Source organism: Oncorhynchus tshawytscha, linkage group LG07 (assembly GCF_018296145.1).
Source record: "Oncorhynchus tshawytscha isolate Ot180627B linkage group LG07, Otsh_v2.0, whole genome shotgun sequence".
Classification (NCBI taxonomy): domain Eukaryota; kingdom Metazoa; phylum Chordata; class Actinopteri; order Salmoniformes; family Salmonidae; genus Oncorhynchus; species Oncorhynchus tshawytscha.
Window position 1 is genome coordinate 47,790,726 of NC_056435.1, and position 23,172 is coordinate 47,813,897.

At 44.8% G+C, this 23,172-nt stretch overlaps 1 protein-coding gene across 3 annotated transcripts in view; it reads right to left on the reverse strand.

The window, feature by feature from the left end:
• The window catches only part of LOC112254672 (low-density lipoprotein receptor-related protein 1-like), a 164,601-nt gene that overhangs the window by 1,664 nt on the left and 139,765 nt on the right, over nucleotides 1–23,172 (reverse strand). For 2 of the 3 annotated variants that reach the window (XM_042324505.1, XM_042324506.1), the window contains exons 53-86: nucleotides 22,883–23,005; nucleotides 22,548–22,688; nucleotides 22,115–22,302; nucleotides 21,800–21,983; nucleotides 19,711–19,796; nucleotides 19,476–19,595; nucleotides 19,180–19,367; nucleotides 18,732–18,937; nucleotides 18,343–18,537; nucleotides 18,087–18,235; nucleotides 17,839–17,932; nucleotides 17,505–17,741; nucleotides 16,223–16,345; nucleotides 15,574–15,699; nucleotides 15,287–15,403; nucleotides 14,382–14,488; nucleotides 13,883–14,015; nucleotides 13,349–13,471; nucleotides 13,108–13,230; nucleotides 12,864–13,004; nucleotides 12,609–12,746; nucleotides 12,392–12,511; nucleotides 11,500–11,765; nucleotides 11,148–11,326; nucleotides 10,823–10,929; nucleotides 10,183–10,302; nucleotides 9,760–9,936; nucleotides 9,337–9,477; nucleotides 9,019–9,192; nucleotides 7,081–7,242; nucleotides 1,382–1,565; nucleotides 1,203–1,304; nucleotides 1,025–1,098; nucleotides 759–852 (exon numbers count right to left, since the gene is read on the reverse strand). In XM_042324505.1, coding sequence (XP_042180439.1) covers nucleotides 759–852; nucleotides 1,025–1,098; nucleotides 1,203–1,304; nucleotides 1,382–1,565; nucleotides 7,081–7,242; nucleotides 9,019–9,192; nucleotides 9,337–9,477; nucleotides 9,760–9,936; nucleotides 10,183–10,302; nucleotides 10,823–10,929; nucleotides 11,148–11,326; nucleotides 11,500–11,765; nucleotides 12,392–12,511; nucleotides 12,609–12,746; nucleotides 12,864–13,004; nucleotides 13,108–13,230; nucleotides 13,349–13,471; nucleotides 13,883–14,015; nucleotides 14,382–14,488; nucleotides 15,287–15,403; nucleotides 15,574–15,699; nucleotides 16,223–16,345; nucleotides 17,505–17,741; nucleotides 17,839–17,932; nucleotides 18,087–18,235; nucleotides 18,343–18,537; nucleotides 18,732–18,937; nucleotides 19,180–19,367; nucleotides 19,476–19,595; nucleotides 19,711–19,796; nucleotides 21,800–21,983; nucleotides 22,115–22,302; nucleotides 22,548–22,688; nucleotides 22,883–23,005 — 4,942 coding nt within the window. The remainder of the gene's footprint in view (nucleotides 1–758; nucleotides 853–1,024; nucleotides 1,099–1,202; nucleotides 1,305–1,381; nucleotides 1,566–7,080; nucleotides 7,243–9,018; nucleotides 9,193–9,336; nucleotides 9,478–9,759; nucleotides 9,937–10,182; nucleotides 10,303–10,822; nucleotides 10,930–11,147; nucleotides 11,327–11,499; nucleotides 11,766–12,391; nucleotides 12,512–12,608; nucleotides 12,747–12,863; nucleotides 13,005–13,107; nucleotides 13,231–13,348; nucleotides 13,472–13,882; nucleotides 14,016–14,381; nucleotides 14,489–15,286; nucleotides 15,404–15,573; nucleotides 15,700–16,222; nucleotides 16,346–17,504; nucleotides 17,742–17,838; nucleotides 17,933–18,086; nucleotides 18,236–18,342; nucleotides 18,538–18,731; nucleotides 18,938–19,179; nucleotides 19,368–19,475; nucleotides 19,596–19,710; nucleotides 19,797–21,799; nucleotides 21,984–22,114; nucleotides 22,303–22,547; nucleotides 22,689–22,882; nucleotides 23,006–23,172) is intronic. The other variant, XM_042324507.1, reaches the window with a different exon arrangement.

Genomic DNA, 23,172 nt, shown 5'->3' on the forward strand with positions numbered 1-23,172 from the left:
TGAATACATGTTCTTGGCAGCACTCCAAGCGAGCTAACTGAAGCGCACAAAGCCTACTCTTTTGCAGAGTGAGCACCTTATTTGGTGATGCAGAAACGAGAGACCACATGTGTGGCTGTTTTATACGAATCTGGGAATATTTGGCCAAGTAAACATTTGTGGTTGGTCTCAGGGAATGTAAAACAGTTCGGAAGGGAGACTTTTAAAAACGGGATTGAGTGAAGTACCAGCAAATATGTTGAATGAGCAACTAATGAGCTTTACAAGTTTGATGAAATGACCTAATACGGCTATTTACATCTCGTCTTGTGCAGTCAGAATATTCAATCTCATCAACGATTGGAGAAGTGTTTAACATCACCAGTACCACATACTTATGATATATATATATATATATATATACACATCTTGTCATAAGCGCAATGTGACTGCAAAAGATACAGATTGGAATGTCAATTCTGAAATTAATAGGAAGTCTGACTTACAGGACAAATCTAACTTTTTGTGTAAAGAAGTGGTGCTTTAAATTGTTCATAAAATATGGGACATGATTGTTTGATTGTGGGACGCACAATCCGGGACATGTGGTCACCTTAGGAGAGAGCGAGGGAGGGAAGAGAGAGAAAGTGCAGAGACCGTAAGAAGCAGCATTAAAGACAGCCTGAGAAGAAGAGAGCTTGATAGGGGGTTAAGGTAGATATTGTCCCAGTGTTCCGCTAGTGCCCCGGTGTTGTATTGTCTAGTGTAACGTTCCTCACCCACTCATCCTCCTCCTGTACCAGAACACAGCTCCTCCCACCAACATAACCAACAACAGCAGCATCAACAGTGGGATCACTATGGAGGCACCACCTGCACATGGATACACAGAAACAGTATACATACACAGTTGGGCAGGAGACTTCAGGTAGCAGTTGGGCAGGAGACTTCAAGTTGATGTGCAGCCACAATAATATGTGTAAAATGTAGAGCAGCAGATCTTCTTTTTGCAAACCTTCAGAAAAGTTGAGGACAGTTTACTTACGTCCACCAGACTCTGAGGAGTCTACACTAGAGGCCACCACCTCACAGCGATGCCCCACCCAGCCTGCAGAACACCTGGGGGAGAGAGATAGACACAGACAGATGTAACTGCACAGTAACCAGGGTTACTATAATATATGTATGTGAGAGAGTGCGAGATAGAAAGAGAGAGAACTTACTTGCACTCTGGTAGGTGTGTGCGTGGGTTGACAGAGCACTGTCCATTAGCACAGTATTCATCACATGTGTAGCAGCTGAGCTGGACTCTGCCATTTGTGCAGCTACAGGACACACACAGGTAACAATAGGTTAGGAGGACGCGTGTGTGAGTGTGTGTGTGTGTGAGTGTGACACTTACATGCAGGTGACCTCTCCTGTGGGCTGGAAGGAGTTGGTGGGGATACACTTGCCGTCACGGCAGTAGTGACACTTGTCCACCTCGCAGGTGCTGCCGCTGAACTGGGATAGACAGCGACACTGGCGCACCCCGCTGGCACTCTGCATACAAGTGCCTCTGTTCAGACAGTGGCCCTCGCAGCTACCTACTCACACACACACACACACACACATACATGAGAGACAACTATCCGTCTGAGTATAGTGAGAGCAAGGAGTCTTGAGATGGATATCAAAAGAGTGCCAGGCAGTTAACATTTTGTAGTCCTCCACTTCTCTAACTCAGTAGTGTTTGAGTATTATACTGCCAGCTGGTGGCAGTAGAGAGACAGTTTTAAATGTTTTGTTTATTAGGAGCCCGAATTAGCTGTTGCACATGCAGCAGCTATTCTTTGTGGGGTCCATACAAAACCTAAAATACATTTCAGTCATTTAGCAGATGCTCTTGTCCAGAGCAACGTACAGTTAGTGCATTCATCTTAAAGGGCAATTCGGCCACTTTTCAACCGCATATTCCTTACCTCCACAGCACCACACCCGTGTGTGTCTACATATGTGAATATGGAGCATTTCCATATGTGGTTAAAAGCCCTAAAAAATGCTCACCTACCCCTAATCCTAAAGTAGGATTAAATGCTCACCTACCCCTAATCCTAAAGTAGGATTAAAATGCTCACCTACCCCTAATCCTAAAGTAGGATTAAAATGCTCACCTACCCCTAATCCTAAAGTAGGATTTAAAATGCTCACCTACCCCTAATCATAAAGTAGTATTAAAATGCTCACCTACCTAAAGTAGGATTAAATGCTAATCCTAAAGTAGGATTAAAATGCTCACCTACCCCTAATCCTAAAGTAGGATTAAAATGCTCACCTACCCCTAATCATAAAGTAGTATTAAAATGCTCACCTACCCCTAATCATAAAGTAGTATTAAAATGCTCACCTACCCCTAATCATAAAGTAGTATTAAAATGCTCACCTACCCCTAATCATAAAGTAGAATTAAAATGCTCACCTACCCCTAATTCTAAAGTAGGATTAAAATGCTCACCTACCCCTAATTCTAAAGTAGGATTAAAATGCTCACCTACCCCTAATCATAAAGTAGGATTAAATGCTCACCTACCCCTAATCCTAAAGTAGGATTAAATGCCCACACCAGCTAAAATCATCCACTTTTTCAGCTGAAAGATGATGCCCATAGTTTACCCCTGATATTGCACAACGATTTAAGTCAATAAATCATTGTTTTAGTCTATGTGTAATATATTGGATCGTGTGTTTCATTATAAGATTAATTATATTTATATCTGACGAGGGATGGCTTTAGTTCATTTGGAACCACCTGCAAAACATGTACATGTGCGGGCTCATTACTTCCTGTTTACAACCTGGTAGTTACTACTGCTTACTGCTGTCTACAAATGCACTTAGTTCGATCTGGAGCTGTTGAATGAGCTGACGGTGAAATGGTGAGTAAGAAAATAGCTAATATTATTATGAGCTAATTTCGTTCACTTGGCTATAGTAAGCAGACCGGCAAGGCACACGTCAACTGAACGATGTATAATAGGCGCATCACCTAGCTAACATTAGTGACATCAAAAGTGGATGAAGACGTGAAATGTCAACACGGCTGTGATACATCGTAGTTTCTGGAGACGTTATGCACAGCAGCGCTAAAGTAGCAGCAAGAGTTGGCCTATGGGTCACTAACTATATACAAGTTTGGCTTGCTAGCTAGCTATAGTATAGGTGACCGTGCGGTGAAGTTCCTTCAGGAAGTATTCATACCCCTGGACTTATTCCACATTTTGTTTTGTTAATGTCCAAATTCAAAATGGATTTGTTTTACCCATTTACAAACACTACCCCATAATGACAAAGTGAAAACATGTTTTTAGAAATTTTAGCAAGTGTATTAAATTAATTACAGAAATATCTAATGTACACAATTATTCACACCCCTGGGTCAATACATGTTAGAATCACCTTTGGCAGCGATTACAGCTGTGAGTCTCTGGGTAAGTCTAAGAGCTTTGTACACCTGGATTGTACAACATTTTCACATTACTCTTTAAAAAAATTATTCAAGGTCTGCCAAGTTGGTTGTTGATAATTGCTAGACAGCCATTTTCAGGTCTTGCCATAAACTTTCAAGGCGATTTTAGTCAAAACTGTAACTAGGCATCTCAGCAACATTCAATGTCATCTTGGTAAGCAACTCCAGTGTATATTTGACCTTGTGTTTTAGGTTATTGTCCTGCTGAAAGGTGAATTCATCTTCCATTCGGTTACTTTTTTATTCTGAGAAACTCCAGTTCTTAACGATTACAGGCCTTCACATAACATGATGCAGCCACCGCTATGCTTGAAAACATGGAGAGTGATACTCAGTAATGTGTTGTATTGGATTTGCCCCAAACATACTGTAAAACATTTTGTATTCTGGACAAAATGTTAATTGCTTTGCCACATTTTTGCAGTATTACTTTAGTGCCTTGTTGCAATTAGGATGCTTGTTTTGGAATATTTTTTATTCTGTACAGGCATCTTTCTTTTCACAATGTCAATTAGGTTAGTATTGTGGAGTAACTACAATGTTGTTGATCCATCCTCAGTTTTCTCCTATAACAGCCGTTAAACGCTAACTGTTTTAAAGTCACAATTGGCCTCATGGTGAAAACCTTGAGCAGTTTCCTTCCTCTCCGGCTACTGAGTTGGGAAGGATGCCTGTACCTTTGTAGGATTAAATACTTGGTGTATTGATACACCATCCAAAGTGTAATTAATGACTTCACCATGCTCAAAGGGATATCCATGTCTGCGTTTTTGGAAAAATATCCCTCGTCTTTGTGGTTGATTCGGTTTGAAATTCACTGTTCGACTGAGGGACCTTACAGATAATCCAACCTGATAGAGCTTGAGAGGATCTTGGGAGAAAGAATGGGAGAAAGTCCTCAAATACAGGTTTGGCAAGCTTGTAGCGTCATGCCCAAGAAGACTCGAGGCTGTAATCGCTGCCAAAGGTGCTTCAACCAAGTACTGAGTAAAGGGTTTGAATACTTATGTAAATTTCATATTTCCATTTATTTTTATCTTCAAAAATTAGCTAACATTTCTAAAAACCTGTAGAAAAATATATATAATTTTTTTCACTAAAGTATTGCACTTTACTAGCATCTCCTCTTTGGCAAAAAAAGTATAATTAAGAACAGTATCTTGCAGGATTCAGTCATTGGAATTGTAAGAGTTGTTGCCCTGTCCCTTTCTCTGTGATCTTCATTCTAATGGAATCCACAAAGAACAAAACCCTGTTCTGAAACATTTACATCAAAAAGTGCAACGTTATGGGCAAAGACCCAAAACATCCACATCAAATCTAATATTTTTCTTGATCAAATAACATAGAAAAGAACCACTTTTTGCCTACAGGTTTGTTCCTGTAGAGTATGAAGAAAAACAATGATCAATACAGTAATTGAGTACATTGAGACATCAAGTGGTTTGTGATGTGGTTCAGTTGGTAGAGCGTGGTGCTTGCAACGCTACGGTTATGGGGGACCAGTACAAAAAGTATGTAAATGTATGCATTCACTACTGTATATTGCTCTGGATAAGTGCATCTACTAAAATGTAAAAGGAATGAATAGGCCATTTCAGTTTTATTAACATAGAAATAAGTTGCATTTGCAAAGTATTTCAAGAAACTAGAAAACCAATCAAGCAAGTATTTTAATATAAGTATTATCAGATTAACTGTTTAACAGAATTATCGGACTCAGGTTACAAATGATGGTAAACACTCAGATAGAAATACATTTAGTTAAACCATTTTCACAAAAGTAGCGCACTGATCCTTTACTAGTCCTGTATTAGCAGACCAATATAGACAGAGGTCTGTAGCACGGGCATTTTTTGATTTTATTCCTGCATCGTCTGTTAATTTCTGGTTGTTTATGTCCCCTTTGTTTATTGTCTATTTAACTTGCTTTGGCAATGTAAACATGTGTTTCCCATGCCAATAAAGCCCTTTGAATTGAATGGATGGTCCTCTGCCTTATCCAAGCTAGCTGTGCTTCGTAAGTTAGCGACTAGCAAAGCTACCCTGACTTTTTAGTGTGTTTACAATTTGCGGAATATGATGGTATGGGCCGTGCACACAGAAAGGTGGAGATGTGCACGCCTGATGAATCAATATTTAAGGAGCCAGACGTCGATGTTCGGAGGGTGGAACCAAACAGTAATTCCGCATTAGGACAGGAATTAAGTTGAAATAGTGATGGCAACTTCCTCTGAGAGGTCTTTAAAACAAAGACGCATTTTTATTATCAAAACCTGCAATGAGTTTCTAGCCAGAGGGAGGGTATTTTCTTGCAACCCACGTCACCGCAAATCTAATAGTGTTTGAAAATAACGGTTTTTAAAATGTAACGTTTGATGCCATCGGGTGTAACTGTATATTTTTTTATTAAAAATCTAAATGCTAACAGTTAGACAAGAACAGCGCAAGACAATATTCAATAAAAAAAGATAAGACAGCAAGACAGCTGATCCTCAACACAGGGGCCCCTCAGGGGTGCGTGCTTTGTCCCCTCCTGTACTCCCTGTTCACCCATGACGGCCATGCACGACTCCAACACCATCATCAAGTTTGCCGATGACACAACAGTGGTAGGCCTGATCACCGACAATGACGACAGCCTATAGGGAGGTCAGAGACATGACCGTACAAGGACAACAACCTCTCCCTCAACGTGATCAAGATAAAGGAGATGATTGTGGACTACAGGAAAAGGAGGAGCGAGCACGACCCCATTCTCATCGATGGGGCTGTAGTGGATTAGGTTGAGAGCTTCACGTTCCTTGGTGTCCACATCACCAACAAACTAACATGGTCCAACCAAGACAGTCGGTCGTGAAGAGGGCACGACAAAACCTATTCCCCCTCAGGAGACTGAAAAGATTTGGCATGGGTCCTCAGATCCTCAAAAGGTCCTACAGCTGCACCATCGAGAGCATCCTGACGGGTTGCATCACTGCCTGGTATGGCAACCGCTCTGCCTCCAACCGCAAGGCACTACAGAGGGTAGTGCGTACGGCCCAGTACATCACTGGGGTCAAGCTTCCTGCAATCCAGTACCTCTATACCAGGCAGTGTCAGAGGAAGGCCCAAAACAATTGTCAGACTCCAGCCACCCTAGACATAGACTGTTCTCTCTGCTATCGCACGGCAAGTGGTACCGGAGCGCCAAGTCTAGGTCCAAAAGGCTTCTAAACAGCTTCTACCCCCAAGCCAAAAGACACCTGAACATCTAATCAAATGGCTACCCAGACTATTTGCATTGCCCCCCTCTTTTACGCTGCTGATATCTATGCACAGTCACTTTAATAACTCTACCTACATGTACATATTACCTCAACTAACCAGTGGCCCGCACATTGACTCTGTACCAGTACCCCCTGTATGTACCCTCGCTGTTGTTATTTTACTGTTGCTCTTTAATTATTTGTTACTTTTATTTCAACATTTTTGGTGGGTATTTTTCTTAAAACTGCATTGTTGGTTAAGGGCTTGTAAGTAAGCATTTCACTGAAACATCTACACCTGTTGTATTGGGCGCATGTGACAAATACAATTTGATCTGACAGACTCACGGTACTGGCACTGGTCCCCCAGGAAGTCAGCAGGGCAGCGGCAGGTGGGCTGGTTGCCAGCGCTGACCATGCAGTTCCCTCCATTTTGACAGTAGTTCTTACAGGTGTGTAGGTTACAGTTGGGACCAGTGAACCCTGTCAGACAGCGACACGTAGGGGAGCCTGGGGAGGGAGAGACAGATGGTCAGACCGAGATGGACAGGATGAGAGGGGAAGAGGAGACTTGGCCTCTAACATCAAACTAACGTCAGGACTGCTCATTGAGGGTAAAGTCGTTGACTCAATACACGGCTGCCTAGTTGTATTATTATTCTATATGTCTCACTGTTCCTGGGTTAATGGTCTATTCAAACTCAAACAGCCTCCTGTCAGGGTAGGGGTTTTCCGTAGCTCAGTTGGTAGAACATGATGCTTGCAACGCCAGGACAGTGGGTTTGTTCTCCAGGATTAGCTATACTTAAAATGTATGCACACATTACTGTAAGTCGCTATGGATAAAATCATCTGCTAAGTGACATATACGGTGCATCTGGAAAGTATTCAGAACCCTTTACTTTTTCCACATTTTGTTACGTTGCAACGTTATTCTAAAATTGATTTAATTTTTTAGCCCCTCAATCTACACACAATACCCAATATGACAAAGCAAAAACAGGTTTTTAGATTTTTTTTTTGCAAATGTATAAAATAAAGAAAAACAGAAATATCACATCTACATAAGTATTCAGACCCTTTACTCAGTACATTGTTGAAGCACCTTTGGCAGAAATTACAACCAAGTCTTCTTGGATATGACACCACAAGCTTGGCACACCTGCATTTGGGGAGTTTCTCCCATTCTTCTGCAGATCCTCTCAAGCTCTGTCAGGTTGGATGAGGAGCGGCACTGCACAGCTATTTTCAGGTCTCTCCAGAGATGTTAGATCGGGTTCAAGTCTGGGCTCTGGCTGGGCCACTCAAGGACATTCAGAGACTTGTCCAGAAGCCACTCCTGCGTTTTCCTGGCTGTGTTCTTAGGGTCATTGTCTTGTTGGAAGGGGAACCTTCGCCCCAGTCCGAGGTCCCGAGTACTCTGGAGCAGATTTTCATCAAAGAGCTCTCTGTACTTTACTCCGTTCATCTTTCCCTCGATCCTGACTAAGTCTCCCAGTCCCTGCTGCTGAAAAACTTCCCCACAGCATGATGCTGCCACCACCATTATTCACCGTAGGGATGGTGCCAGGTTTCCTCTAGATGTGACGATTGGCATTCAGGCCAGAGTTCAATCTTGGTTTCATCAGACCAGAAAATCTTGTTTCTCATAGAGTCTTTTAGGTGCCTTTTGGCAAACTCCAAGCAGGCTGTCATTGCTCAGTTTGGTCAGGCGGCCAGTTCTGGGAAGAGTCTTGGTTGTTCCAAACCTCTTCCATTTAAGAATGATGGAGGCCACTGTGTTCTTGGGGTCCTTCAATGCTGCAGAAATGTTTTGGTACCTTTTCCCAGATCTGTGCCTTAACACAATCCTGTCTCTGAGCTCTACGGACAATTCCTTTGACCTCTAGGCTTGGTTTTTGCTCTGACATGCACTGTCAACTGTGGGACATTATATAGACAGGTGTGTGCCTTTCCAAATAATATCCAATCAATTTAATTTACCCCAGGTGGACTCCAATCAAGTAGAAACATCTCAAGGATGATCAATGGAAAAAGGATGCACCCGAGCTCAATTTCAAGTCTCATAGCAAGGGGTCTGAATACTTATGTAAATAAGGTATCTTTTTTATTTAAAAAAATCCTGTTTTCACTTTGTCATTGACGTATTGTGTGTAGATTGATGAAGAAAAAAATGATTTAATCCATTTGAGAATAAGGTTGTAATGTATAAAAATGTGGAAAAAGTCAAGGGGTCTGAATTCTTTCTGAATGCACTGTGTATATATACTGTATATAGTGTACTACCTGTAGGAGAGGCTGTACAGGTGCCTCTGTTCTGGCAGTAGTCCCTGCACTGGTCCACCTCACACTTGTCTCCTCCGAAGTTGGGCTGGCAGCGACACTTGGGCTGCTTCCTGGCGTTGAAGAAACAACTGCCTTCGTTCAGACACTGAACATTACATGTACCACTGGGAGGAGCTGGGGGAGGAGAGGAGAGATGGGGGTGAGTGTGTGTATAATTATAGGCAGAGATGAGTGTGGATGTATGAGTGTGTATACTCAGACAATGCAATACATGTTGAATATAACAGTTTAGGTCTAAGGGTGTTCGTGTATACTCACAAATAGGGGAGAGTGTAGGAGTAGAGAGCTCCACACAGGTGCCGTTGTCCAGAGTGTGTCCATTTGGACAGGTACAGACTGGACCACTGGGGCTCAGCAGACACAACCACTCACACTTCTTCCTGTCACATGGGTTGGTCACTGACAGACAGAGGCCACACACATTAACCAAGTGATACAGTGATACTGGTCTGTAAGACTATCCATCATCTGTATCTGAGACCATTCACCAAACACCTGAGTCTAACTTGAGATCCTTGCAAGCCAGTCAGTTACATTGAGAGAGCAGTTGGATATTAAAATCTACTAGCAGTATAAAGGGACTGTGAAAGTCAATGCACCAGTATGCATCTACAGTATATGTATTTGTTAGTGAAGAATATGCATGCATCATGTCCAGTTTGGCCGGCGATGTCCACTCACTCTCTGGCTGTTTGTTGCGGTGGTAGAGCACAATGTCTGTGGCGTGGTTCATTCCTGTGGTCAGGTTCTCCATGAGGCCTTTGCCAAATTTGTTGACACGGAACACAAAGTTGTTGATGTAGGTGACGCCATAGATGTAGTCCTCAAACACGTCAATACTGAATGGGTGGTGGAGCTCTGGAACAAACAAGACAGAAAACACCACAGCTCAGACCAACTCTATACCACTTAGATACACTATAGGCTATGCTAAAATACATGATTTTTCACTTGCTGAGGATATCTGCATTTTTTATTGTTCTGATGCCAGGAGAAGACTTCACATCCACAAATGGGCCCACTTATCTAAAACCAGAACATGATTCTGTGGCTTAGCCATGTCAGGCCAGGTCTTCAGACCCAGACCAGAGCAGGTCACTCAACTGTTCTTTATGCTGGTCACAGCCACCACCGGGTCGCTGCCATTCAACCTCACACTACCTATCACTGACAGCTTAGCATCGGCCCAGTATAGACGCTCGTTGAAGTAATCCACCGCCAGGCCTGGAGAGAGGGGGAGAGAGGAGAGAGGGAGGGGGACAGAGAGAGAGAGAAAGGTAGGGAGGGAGAGAGAGAGAGAGAAAAGGTAGGGAGGGAGAGAGAGAGAGAGAGATAGGTATGGAGGGAGAGAGAGAGAGAGGGAGAGAGGGAGAGAGGGAGAGAGAGAGAGAGAGAGAGAGAGAGAGAGAGAGAGGGAGGGAGGGAGGGAGGGAGGGAGGGAGGGAGGGAGGGAGGGAGGGAGGGAGAGAGGGAGAAAGGGAGAAAGGGAGGAAGGGAGGAAGGGAGGGAGTTGGGAGAGGGAGCAGGGAGAGAGAGCAGGGAGAGAGAGCAGGGAGAGACAGGGAGAGTGAGAGCAGTCATTTCGACATGTCAGTTGAGGCTAAGCCTATTGAGGGAAACAAAGCTCAATACAACACATCAACTAATTTGTGGAAGGATGGAGCTGTCAATCAGCCTGTAAAATGTGTGTGTATTTGTGTGCGTGTGTGTGCATGGTCTGTGTGTGCTCGCACGTGCGTGTTACCTGTTGGCCACTGGATGTTGTCCTGTACCAGTGTCTCTCTCATGGTTCCGTCCATGGCAGCAGTCTCAATCTTAGGGTGGTTTCCCCAGTCAGCCCAGTACATGGTCCTTACGGGTACACAGGGTCAACAACCGGTTAAATAAATATCTACTTTATGTACAATTGATTTGTCACTGTAAAACTTGAATCTTGAATTATCATTTAAATACAGCATCAAAATAAGGATGTGTTTCAGTACTCAGGAATTCTCTTCCAGATCCATCTATTTCCACACTCCAGACTGCTCTCCTACCCCCACTGTCCTCCCCTCCCCAGGCAGACTCACCCTCTTTGGGGGTCCACTACGATGGCATAGGGCTCATCGATCATGCCGGATACAAGGGTCTTGCGGTGTTTGCCTGATATCTGGGCCACCTCGATCACATCCCGGCCAGAGTCTGTCCAGTAGATGTTTCCTGCCACCCAGTCCACGGCGATGCCACGGGGCATCTTCAGACCGGGGATCTGAACACAAGGAGAGGGGGAGAATGGGGAGTTAAATCATTGTGTGACACAGGGCATGGCACACAAGCAGTCAGACAGACACAGGGATACAGATACACATACACTTACTTTTAAAAACCCAGCTCGGCTACAACTGATATCTGAGCTGCGCGCGCACACACACACACACACACCTCCAGGTTGGTGACTCTGGAGTCACTCTGGCGGCGGTTGCGGTTGTTGTTAGGTGAGGAGGATGAGGATGGCAGCTCGTAGGAGGAGATTCTGCCCGTGTGCCAGTTGGTCCAGTAGAAGCGGTTGGTCTTGACGTGCAGGTCCATGGCGTCAATGCGCACGTTGGCATCGCCCTGGAAGGCCTGCTCGTAGCGCCAGTTGGGTATGCCAGGGTCCAGACTGCGGATCTCATTGTCGTCGGCGATGTAGAGCACCTGTCTCAGGTCTGGGAGGACACAGGAAGTGAGATCACAGCCTGAGCTAGGACATCACCTCTGACTTATGGTTAAGACTCACTGTTAGGTTCTAAACAAACAGACTAAAAACTCAAAATGGGACGACTAGAAAAAGCTCAAACCAAGTTTATTCACCACCTCGGTCAAACAGCCGTTGTAGTGGGCCCCTCTATCCCAGAGGTTTCCTCTCACTTCATCTGTTCACTTCACCTCGAGCCCAGTTCCACAGCTGGCCTGCCTTAAAGACTAACTAAACCGTTGCCCTTTGCCTCCCTCCTTAGGAACAGGATATTAACTTTCTGCACTTCCCTTTGTCTCACTCAGTACCTTTACATACACACATTTACTATCTACCCTTCATTGACCCAACATATACATTCCTTAAACATCAATACGTTCTAGTCTGGTAACATGAATAAGTATATTTCAAGCTAGAATCCAACAATAAAATTGTCTTGTGTCGTTAAAAGCTACTTCGCACACACACACACACACTAGACTATATAAAAACACATCCTGACACCGGCTTCAAACAGACAAATTCAGACAGGTTTCTAAAGACAGAGAAGCAGTGACTAACTGATTCACTGGTATTACTGATCCGAGCAGTACTCACTGTCAGCCTTGCAGCTGTCGTTGATCCTGGTGAAGTACTTGTGGCAGCTGCACTTGTGGGAGCCCTTGGTGTTGTTGCAGGTGTGGGAACACACTCCAAACTGCTTACACTCATTCTTATCTGAGAACAAACACCCAGCATAATAATTCAGGTTACAGATCACTAGACGTACAGTAACAGAGTGTATTTGGACCAGTGCTGTGGTGCTCTAATGGACCTTCACATCTGTTGTTGCCTGTGGTCTGGAAGCCAAGTTTGCAGGCGCAGAAGGCTTCAGAGCCGTTCACCACACAATGGGCCTCATCACCATCGCCACACACTGTCCTGTTACTGCGGCAGTCATTCAGGGCAGAGTCTGAATAGGACGAGACAGGATAAAGAGTTAAACTTACAGACAATTGCATAGAGACAGAGAGACAGACAGGACCGACACCACACGCACACTTCTCTTGCATGCCGAGATGACACACACCTTTCTTGTTGCAGCCGATCTCGTCAGAGCCGTAGTCCTCACAGTTGTTGAAGTAGTCACAGCGCAGGTTGGAGCTGATGCAGCGGCCGTTGGAGCACTGGAACTCATCCTTCTGACAGACTGGCGTGGTAGGAGGAGTCTCTGGAGGTACAGGGGACATTATGTTAAGTCCATAACCAGTCAACTCCGTAACTCTATTGTAAAAGTCAACTCCATAACTCTCTACCACTAGAAACAAACTCACGGCAGTTGATCTCATCACAGTTGTCCCCACAGTTGTCAACACTGTCACAGCGCCTGGCTAATGGCAGGCAGACACGGTCGTTGTGGCAGCGGAACTGCCTTGTGGGAGGGCACTGGAATTTCGCTGAGGGATAGAAAGCGAGTTAGAGGAGGAGAGCAGAGATGACAGGTGTTAGGTAGGAGTTGAAAGATCCTCAGGGACCGTGTTCTGTTATTAATGTCAGGGGTAATGGTGGGCTCACTGCAATCATCTGGATTCTCATCAGAGTTGTCTCCACAGTCGTCTTCTCCGTCACACTTCCAGGCTAGGGGTTTACACAGAGTGTTGTTACACTGGAACTCATCCAGGGGGCAGTGTCTACCCACTGAGACAGAGAAGAGAAAGAGTTACTTTTCTCTATGAAATACATACCCACATATTGTACTTAATGAACATCATAAGTACAGTACAATAATGTTTGTGTATAATGAATGAAGTTGTATTTTCATGTAAAATCTCCAGTTAGCAACCCATCCCTTATAGGATTAACTGACACAAACAAACATTACAATTTTGTATTTTTTATTTTACTAGGCAGGTCTGTTAATAAGAACACATTCTTTTTTTCAATGACGGCCTAGGAACAGTGGGTTAACTGCCTTGTTCAGGGGCAGAACAACATTTGTACCTTGTCAGCTCTGGGATTTGAACTTGCAGCCTTTCGATTACTAGTCCACCCTGCCACCCCGGACTGTATGATAATTCTCCAGTTTAAGTGTTTGTGTGTGAAACTCACCTCCGATGTCACACTTCTCCTCGTCACTGCCGTCCATACAGTCAGGGTCTGCGTCACAGCGCCAGCGGATGGGGATACAGTGGCTGTTCTTACACTGGAACTGATCACTGTCACACTTCACATCACAGCCATTCTGCAACAGGACACACAGGACATCATTATTATTATCATCATCATATCACTCTGATTCAGAAGGGTTAGGTTAAATGCAGAGGACTAATTTTGGTTGAATGCAGTCAGTTGTGCAACTGACTAGGTTTGCCCCTTTCCCTTAATATGTTACTCTAATAACAATGCCATTCATGTGTAAAGGAACAAACCTCTATAGTCCATTAATGTATTCATTGTGACAATGAGCTAGGACTTGTAGGATGGCAGTGATTATTCACATCACTAAGCTTTAACAAGAGAGCATGGAGCAGTGAGGGACTTTTCCCTTTCCATTCATTTGATGTGTGTAATTTTCCACTCTTTTCAATAATGGTTTGTGTCACTGTACCTCGTCTGATCCATCAGCACAGTCATGGTCTCCATCACACGTCCACCTCCCGGCGATGCAGCGACCGTTTGTACAGGAAAACTCACTCTCTGAACACTGCCTCGGCACTGGAGGGAGAGAGGAGATGTGAGGAGAGGGGGAGGAGCGGAGATGAAGGGTTGTGGGAAAGAATAAGAACTTCCAGACACAGACATATCACAGAAAGTCATGAGGGTAAATGGCTGTAACGATGGGGGAAAAGACTGGTAAAGGGACAAATGAAGGATTGGGGAATGGGGATGGGAGTACAATGGGTCACATGGTACAGCAGGGGTCTAGAAGGCTAGAAGGATTGGGCAGGATCTTGGAATCTGGATAGAGTAAGTCCACTTTTTAAGATACGAGGCAGGGAGGATAGTTACTTTTTAAATGTATTGTATATTTATTTTTCCTGATGGGTATAGGAGGGATAGTTACTGTAGGAAGACGTTTGGGTAGATTGGGGGGAGGTCAGAGGTAGGTTGGGGGTTTTGGGGTGTTCGTGCTGATAGTGAAGAGACCTACCGCTAACCCACGTCAACAGGCCAGTGTGAAATGCAGAATAAACATGAGATGAGGTGTGCAAATGGTCACAAAGTAAATCAAAGCAAAGCAAATCTTGACCGTGCAGTACAGTTGAGAGAACACACATACACAATCAACTATTTATCCTTTACAAACTATTAAATTATCTGTCAATGGGAACCTATGTGGCTGAAACCATTCAGTGAAAGAAAGTCTGTCCAGATGAAGGCAGATGTACTATACACCTATTCTGTAGCTCTTATCTACCCATAATGATAAGGGACATGAGGCAGGAACACTAGCGATAGCCCTGGCCTCAAATACATGAAGGGGAGCCTAAAGGCAGGATAGAGGGGACCTACCACATTTGTCCTCATCAGAGTGGTCTCCACAGTCGTTGTCATAGTCACATTGCCAGCGACCAGGGACACAACGGTTGTTCTTACAGCGGAACTGGTACGGCTCACACGTCCTCTCTTCTGAGGACACAACAAATACCGTCAGAGTAGGAAGGAATTATATCAGATATTGTAATAATAGACAATTATGTAAAACACAGAACACAAAAGATGCTTGGGAATTTCTCCATTCATTTCGCCCCCCCCCATCCATCCCTCCTGCGTCTTAATGTCTCTACCCCATCCCTCACCACACTCCTCCTTGGGTTCGTCTGATCCGTCTCCACAGTCATCCTCTCCGTCACACTTCCATCGGGCCGGGATGCAGCGACCAGAGTCCTTACAGCGGAACTCATCCACTCCACACGTCATCTGGGCTGGGGAGGGAGGGGGAGTGAGAGATGTCGGGGGGGTGTTAGATATCATAGAATAAAAGCAGGGAGGTAGAAAGAGGGAGGGACATTGGTCAAAAACTGTAGAGAAGATGTTGCAAATTTACAACAAATGTCCTGCAATTGTATACATTTTTCCATAGTGTGGAGAGAACTGATTGTATCTTTTAATAAGAGATCTGATTCAACCGTAAACTACAAGTTTAGATAGCTTGCTAGACTAATTTACTACTAAAAAAGATATATATAGCTGGCAAGGGCTAATTGAGTGACTGGCAGTGACTGATATAAGAGAAAAACTGCACAACCAAATTTCAAAATTGCACCTAGTGTATTGTACTATTCTAACTCTCAACAGTAAGTCCATCCGGACCTTTGCCACATTTGCATGACCGGACCTTCTTAAATAGTACTCAAATTCACCTGGTATAAAAAAAATAAGGAAGAGGAATCAAGGAGAAGGGAGAAAGAGAGCGATGTTAGATGTCACAGTAGACTGGGTCCTTACTGCAGTTGGCAGGCTCATCAGATCCATCCACACAGTCATTGTCCCTGTCACACACCCAGACACGAGGGATACAGCGCTTGGTGATGGCACACTGGAACTGGTTAGGAGCACACGTCACATCCGCTACGGGGGACAGAAGAGAAGAGACAGTCACTTACCAATATCCGTACATGATGCATGGCTTTTTCTCCTAGTCTCCAAGTCTTTGTAAACATAGATTTGAAATAATTATACATTTAATTTCAATGTGCGTAGAACATATAGTTTGAAACAAACAAGAAACCCGGATGTAAAAAGACTAGAAGTTGGTGCAGTACACTACAGCTTGGATATCCTCCTTATTCAGGGTTAAAGCAAAACAAACCCCATGACTGAACCTGAAGTGGATCTCAGATGGATTGTCTGGGGCCAAGTTAACCTCCCCTTTCATGTAAGAAAGTCACCATTCTTTTAGGGAAAGAGGGAATTCATCATGCTTTTAGGGATATCATTTTGTACATGTATTAAATTGCGAGTTTGACCAATTCCAATCCCTTGCTCAGGGTCCTCCCCATGATATGTTTTATGAAGAAGGACTGAGAAGCTCAGTTAAAGTACACTACATGACCAAACATATGTTGACACCTGCTCGTCAAACATCTCATTCCAAAATCATGGGCATAATATGGAGTTGGACCCCCCCATTGCTGCTATAACAGCCTTCACTCTTCTGGGAAGTCTTTCCACTAGATGTTGGAACATTGCTGCGGGGACTTGCTTCCATTCAACCACAACAGCATTAGTGAGAGCAAGAGCAGTCCCATTCTGTGAGCTTGTGGCCTACAACTTTGTGGCTGAGCCATTGTTGCTCCTAGACGTTTCCACTTTACAATAACAGCACTTACAATTGACTGAGGCAGCTGTAGCAGGGCACAAATGTTACAAACTAACTTGTTGGAAAGGTTGCATCCTATGACAGTGCCACGTTGACAGTCACTGAGCTCTTCAGTGAGGTCGTCCTACTGCCAATATTTGTCTATCAAGATTGCATGGCTATGTGCTCGATTTATACCCCTGTCAGCCTACATACATAAAAATATATATGGGGGGGATAATTACATTGATGGAAGCTACAATCCGCAATATTAAAACTGATCTACCCCCTAAAAATGAGAAAACAACCCCTCCAGAATCCATATGACGGAAATCCGTTACAGTGACGGAGAACTTTAACACCTGTACATATTCCCTCTCTTTAACCTCTTCATACTAGTCAATACTATAGTCAAGGCAGTCTACTCACGACACTCTTTCTCGTCCTCTCCCTCTCCACAGTTATCCTGGCCGTTACAGCGGAAGATCCCAGGGATACAGCGGCTGGGGTGGCTACACTTAAACTGACTGGGCAGACACACGTGGATGTCACAGTTGGCCTCGTCAGAGTTGTCCTGGCAGTCGTTGTCTCCGTCACAGATGTAGGCTGGGTTGGTACAGATGCCTGTACCACACTGGAACTGGCCGGGCCTGCACTTGAACTCAGCTACAGGGGATACCAATACAGCATCAGTCAACCAGGACTTTAGTACAGTGCAGCTATGATAGTTAGTGTTCATGGACTAGGACTGTCTGTCACTCACGGCATTCCGCAGGCTCGTCTGACCGGTCCCCACAATCATCCTCTGTGTCACACTTCCACCAGAACGGAATGCACTTGTCGTTCTTACACACAAACTGCAGAGAAAGAGAGAAGAAGAGACGGATAGAGAATGGGAAAAGCAAGAGGGACCGAGGAAGAAAGAGATGGTGGAGGAAGAGAGGAAAGATTCATTCTGAGCACAACACATAACATCATGAAACAGCTAAGAGACAAGTTGGTTAAACTCACCTGGCTGGCGGTGCAGTTGGACATACACTGCCTCCCATCACTAGCCAGGTAGAAGTTAGTGGGACAGGCACACTTGTACCTCCCACCAGGCGACAGCAGGCACAGGTTACTGCATCCTCCATTGTTTGTCTGACACGGGTGGTTGGCCACTATGGGTTAACCAAACACACACACACACAATAGGCCCAGGTCAGGGGAGTGCAAGCATACGTCGATACATGACGAGGTGTTCAGGTGGCGGTAACAGTAGACTTACTCATACCCTCTGGCTGGCGGTAAGGGTGGTAGATGTGGACGTCCATGGGCCGGTGGAGCGTGCTGATCAGCATGGTCTTGTTGGTGCCCTGGGTCTTGTGACACCTGTTGATGGACTTGGTCTCCCAGTCGGTCCAGTAGATGTACTCCTCAAACAGAGTCATGGCAAAGATGTGGGGGATGTCCTGGCGCAGCACTGCAGGGTGGGGAAACACACAGAGAAACAGACACGTCAGAAACAAGCAGCAAGTCTGCCAACAGTGATGTATTTACTGATGAGAATGTGTGGTGTGTATAGTGTATGTGAGTTCTGTTTAATGTGTGTGTTGTAATATCAATATATGTATCAAAAGATGTGTATGATATTGTGTGTGAGACAGAGTGTGTTACCAGTGTGTCTGTTGGTTCCGTCCAGGCTGGCGAACTCGATGTAGTCCTCTCTGGCATCGGCCCAGTAGATGCGGTCGTTGATGAAGTCCAGAGTGAGGCCATTGGGCCAGGTGATCCTGTCCTCTACAATCACAGTCCTGTTGGAGCCGTCCATCCCTATCCTCCCTATGTGGGGGTTGTCACCCCAGTCTGACCAGTACAGGTACCTGGTAGGGACACAGCTCAGTGTGACGCTTCAGAACACCCATGCGAGTGGTCATAATATCACACTAAATGTTCAGCAAAGTGAGGATCAATGCCATTCTCTCTTGTACTAAAATAATCAACCCTATATACTCAACATTTGAAACGCTATAATCAATATTTGAGCAGAACTCATCAATGAGAAAATATTAAAGGAATTGAACCAGTTCCCGCTTCTTATTTGTAGTTCTGTTTATGTCCGTACCCGTTTCGTACGTCGACCGCCACAGCGCGTGGTTCCCTCAGACCGGTGTTGACCAGGACCATCCGGTAGGCCCCAGTCAGCTTAGACACCTCGATGGTGTCCCGCCCCTTGTCACACCAGTACAGGTTCCCTCCCACCCAATCAACAGCTAGACCATCAGGGTTGCTGAGAGATGTGCGGTGAAGGACCTTCCAAAGAGCCAATCAGAAGTCCTGGTTAAGTTCCTTTCGACCAAATGTACCAATCAAATGTTGTATATTTCTAAGACGTCAAAAAGGTAATGGACCCACACTGACCTGTACATCGCTGCCATTAATGTGCATGCGTCGTATCATGCTGCCCTGAGTGGTCACGTCTGTCCAGTAGATCATCTGTTGTCTGTAGTCAAAGTCCAGCGCCACAGCATTGTTCAGACCCTAATGCAGATACACACAATGGGAGAGAAGTGATCAATTTAGCGTGATGGTCAAAGGGTACAATGGTTTATTTTAATCTGTTTGTAAGTAAGAGGTGTTGAGGCTTCAGTCTCACCTGTTTGAGCAGGGTGTAGTTGGAACCATCCAGGTTGAGTTTCCTCAAGTAGTAACGATTGGCAAAGATCAGGAAGGGCTCCTCCTCTGGACAAAATATATATTTTTATGTAGATTAGGTCAACAAGCTCAAACTGAGTCCCTATTCACCCATGCATGCAGCTTATTCATTAAGATGTGGTTGGTTTTGTGGGTAGAGCTCTATGGTGCAACCAACATACACCCCTTCAGATCTTAACCCCCCCATACACACCTTCAGAGCTTAACCCTCCATACACCCCTTCAGAGCTTAACCCCCCATACAGCCCTTCAGAGCGTAACCCCGCATGCACCCCATACACCCCTTCAGATCTTAACCTCCTATTTCACCCCTCTAGGTCTTAACCCCCTATACACCCCATCAGATCTTAACCCCCCCATACAACCCATCAGATCTTAACCCCACATACAGTGGGGCAAAAAAGTATTTAGTCAGCCGACAATTGTGCAAGTTCTCCCACTTAAAAAGATGAGAGGTCTGTAATTTTCATCATAGGTACACTTCAACTATGGCAGACAAAATTAGGGGGAAAAAAATCCAGAAAATCACATTGTAGGATTTTAAATGAATTTATTTGCAAATTATGGTGGAAAATAAGTATTTGGTCAATAACAAAAGTTTCTCAATACTTTGTTATATACCCTTTGTTGGCAATGACAGAGGTCAAATGTTTTCTGTAAGTCTTCACAAGGTTTTCACACACTGTTGCTGGTATTTTTGCCCATTCCTCCATGCAGATCTTCTCTAGAGCAGTGATGTTTTGGGGCTGTTGCTGGGCAACACGGACTTTCAACCCCCTCCAAAGATTTTCTATGGGGTTGAGATCTGGAGACTGGCTAGGCCACTCCAGGACCTTGAAATGCTTCTTACGAAGCCACTCCTTCGTTGGGCGGTGTGTTTGGGATCATCATTGTCATGCTGAAAGACCCAGCCATGTTTCATCTTCAATGCCCTTGCTGATGGAAGGAGGTTTTCACTCAAAATCTCACGATACATGGCCCCATTCATTCTTCCCTTTACACGGATCAGTCGTCCTGGTCCCTTTGCAGAAAAACAGCCCCAAAGCATGATGTTTCCACCCCCATGCTTCACAGCAGGTATGGTGTTCTTTGGATGCAACTCAACATTCTTTGTCCTCCAAACACAACGAGTTGAGTTTTTACCAAAAAGTTATATTTTGGTTTCATCTGACCATATGACATTCTCCCAATCTTCTTCTGGTTCATCCAATTCTCTAGCAAACTTCAGACGGGCCTGGACATGTACTGGCTTAAGCAGGGGGGACACGTCTGGCACTGCAGGATTTGAGTCCCTGGCGGCGTAGTGTGTTACTGATGGTAGGCTTTGTTACTGTGGTCCCAGCTCTCTGCAGGTCATTCACTAGGTCCCCCCGTGTGGTTCTAGGATGTTTGCTCACCGTTCTTGTGATCATTTTGACCCCACGGGGTGAGATCTTGCGTGGTGCCCCAGATCGAGGGAGATTATCAGTGGTCGTGTATGTCTTCCATTTCCTAATAATTGCTCCCACAGTTGATTTCTTCAAACCAAGCTGCTTGCCTATTGCAGATTCAGTCTTTCCAGCCTGGTGCAGGTCTACAATTTTGTTTCTGGTGTTCTTTGACAGCTCTTTGGTCTTGGCCATAGTGGAGTTTGGAGTGTGACTGTTTGAGGTTGTGGACAGGTGTCTTTTATACTGATAACAAGTTCAAACGGGTGCCATTAATACAGGTAACGAGTGGAGGACAGAGGAGCCTCTTAAAGAAGAAGTTACAGGTCTGTGAGAGCCAGAAATCTTGCTTGTTTGTAAGTGACCAAATACTTATTTTCCACCATAATTTGCAAAGAAATTCATTAAAAATCCTACAATGTGATTTTCTGGATTTTTTTTCTCGTTTTGTCTGTCATAGTTGAAGTGTACCTAATTACAGGCCTCTCATCTTTTTAAGTGGGAGAACTTGCACAATTGGTGGCTGACTAAATACTTTTTTGCCCCACTGTACACCCCTTCAGATCTTAACCCCACATACACCCCTCCCCCTCCAGGTCTTACCGGAGGTGGACTTGCAGATGGTGGGGTTGCTGGGGCTGAGCTGGAAGCCCTCCACACAGAGACAGTGGAAGGATCCGCGGGTGTTGATGCAGCGCTGGGTGCAGGGGTAGCTGGTCGTACACTCGTCTATGTCCACGCACATCTTCCCATCATCCTTCAGACGGAAGCCAGGATGGCATCTGCACTGCACAGTCACACAGGAGTGGAGAGGACAGGTAAGGCTGTGTGTACTAATTCACAGTTGTTAACCTTTCGGTCAAAAATTGTGACATAGTTAACAGTATAAATCGTATCAACAAATAGGTGCATCCTTACCTTGAAGCCTATCTTGAGGTCCTCACAGAGCTGAGAGCAGCCACTGAGCTTGCTGTTCAGACACTCATTGATGAAGCAGTTGAGCTCGTCAGTGCCGTCACCGCAGTCATCATTACGGTCACACAGCAGCGTCTCGTTGACACAGTTCCCGTTACCACAGGCGTAAGCCGTGTCATTACACTTCTTCTCTGTTTCGAGGAGAGGGGTTGGAGGAGAGGTGAAAGGACGGTCGGTCAGAAGGAGAATGAACAGTGAGTGAATTTCTAAGGAAGAGGGGACTTGGTCTACATCTGATTTAGCAATTTAGCAGAGATTTAGTAAATCCCTTAAAATCCCTTGCAAATAGTGGGTTGAGGAGGAGATATCTTAGCCCCTAGAGCAAATAGACAGTAAGCACCATCTGTGTGTGTGTGTGTGTATGTGTCTTTCTAACCTGGGCCATTGCAGCGGGGGTTTTTAGGGGCTTCGTCAGATTGGTCGTGACAGTCGAACTCTCCGTCACACTCCCAGGAGCTCTGGAGGAGGCAACGGCCGTTGGCACAACGGAACTCATTGGGCCCACACTTCGGGTACACTGGAAGGACAAAGATTAGGTTACTTCCTATGATAACAACAGTTAATTCACTCATAGGGTACTAAGGAGAATGCAGAGGTTACTTAATACGATAAAAACTGAACATTCACTCTAAATGTTAAAGACTAGAAATTATAATATATGAGACAGGTTACACTGGGACAACGAGAGTCAAGGGTCAAGAGTCAACTCACCACACTCCAGGAACTCGTCAGAGCTGTCACTGCAGTCATTGTCATGGTCACACACAAAGTGCTTGGGGATGCACTCTCTGTTTTGGCACATGAACTCATTCGCATCACAGGTGTTGTTGAACACTGACACACAGACAGACAGAGGGACAGTCAGTCAGTCAGTCAATAAGGACCTGCATTCTGAAAATAATCTGTATAACTAGTAATGATTTAATGATGATTTGCACAAGACTTTGCATAGGACATACTTCCATAGGTAAGCATCGATCAGGTATCAGTAATAATCCATT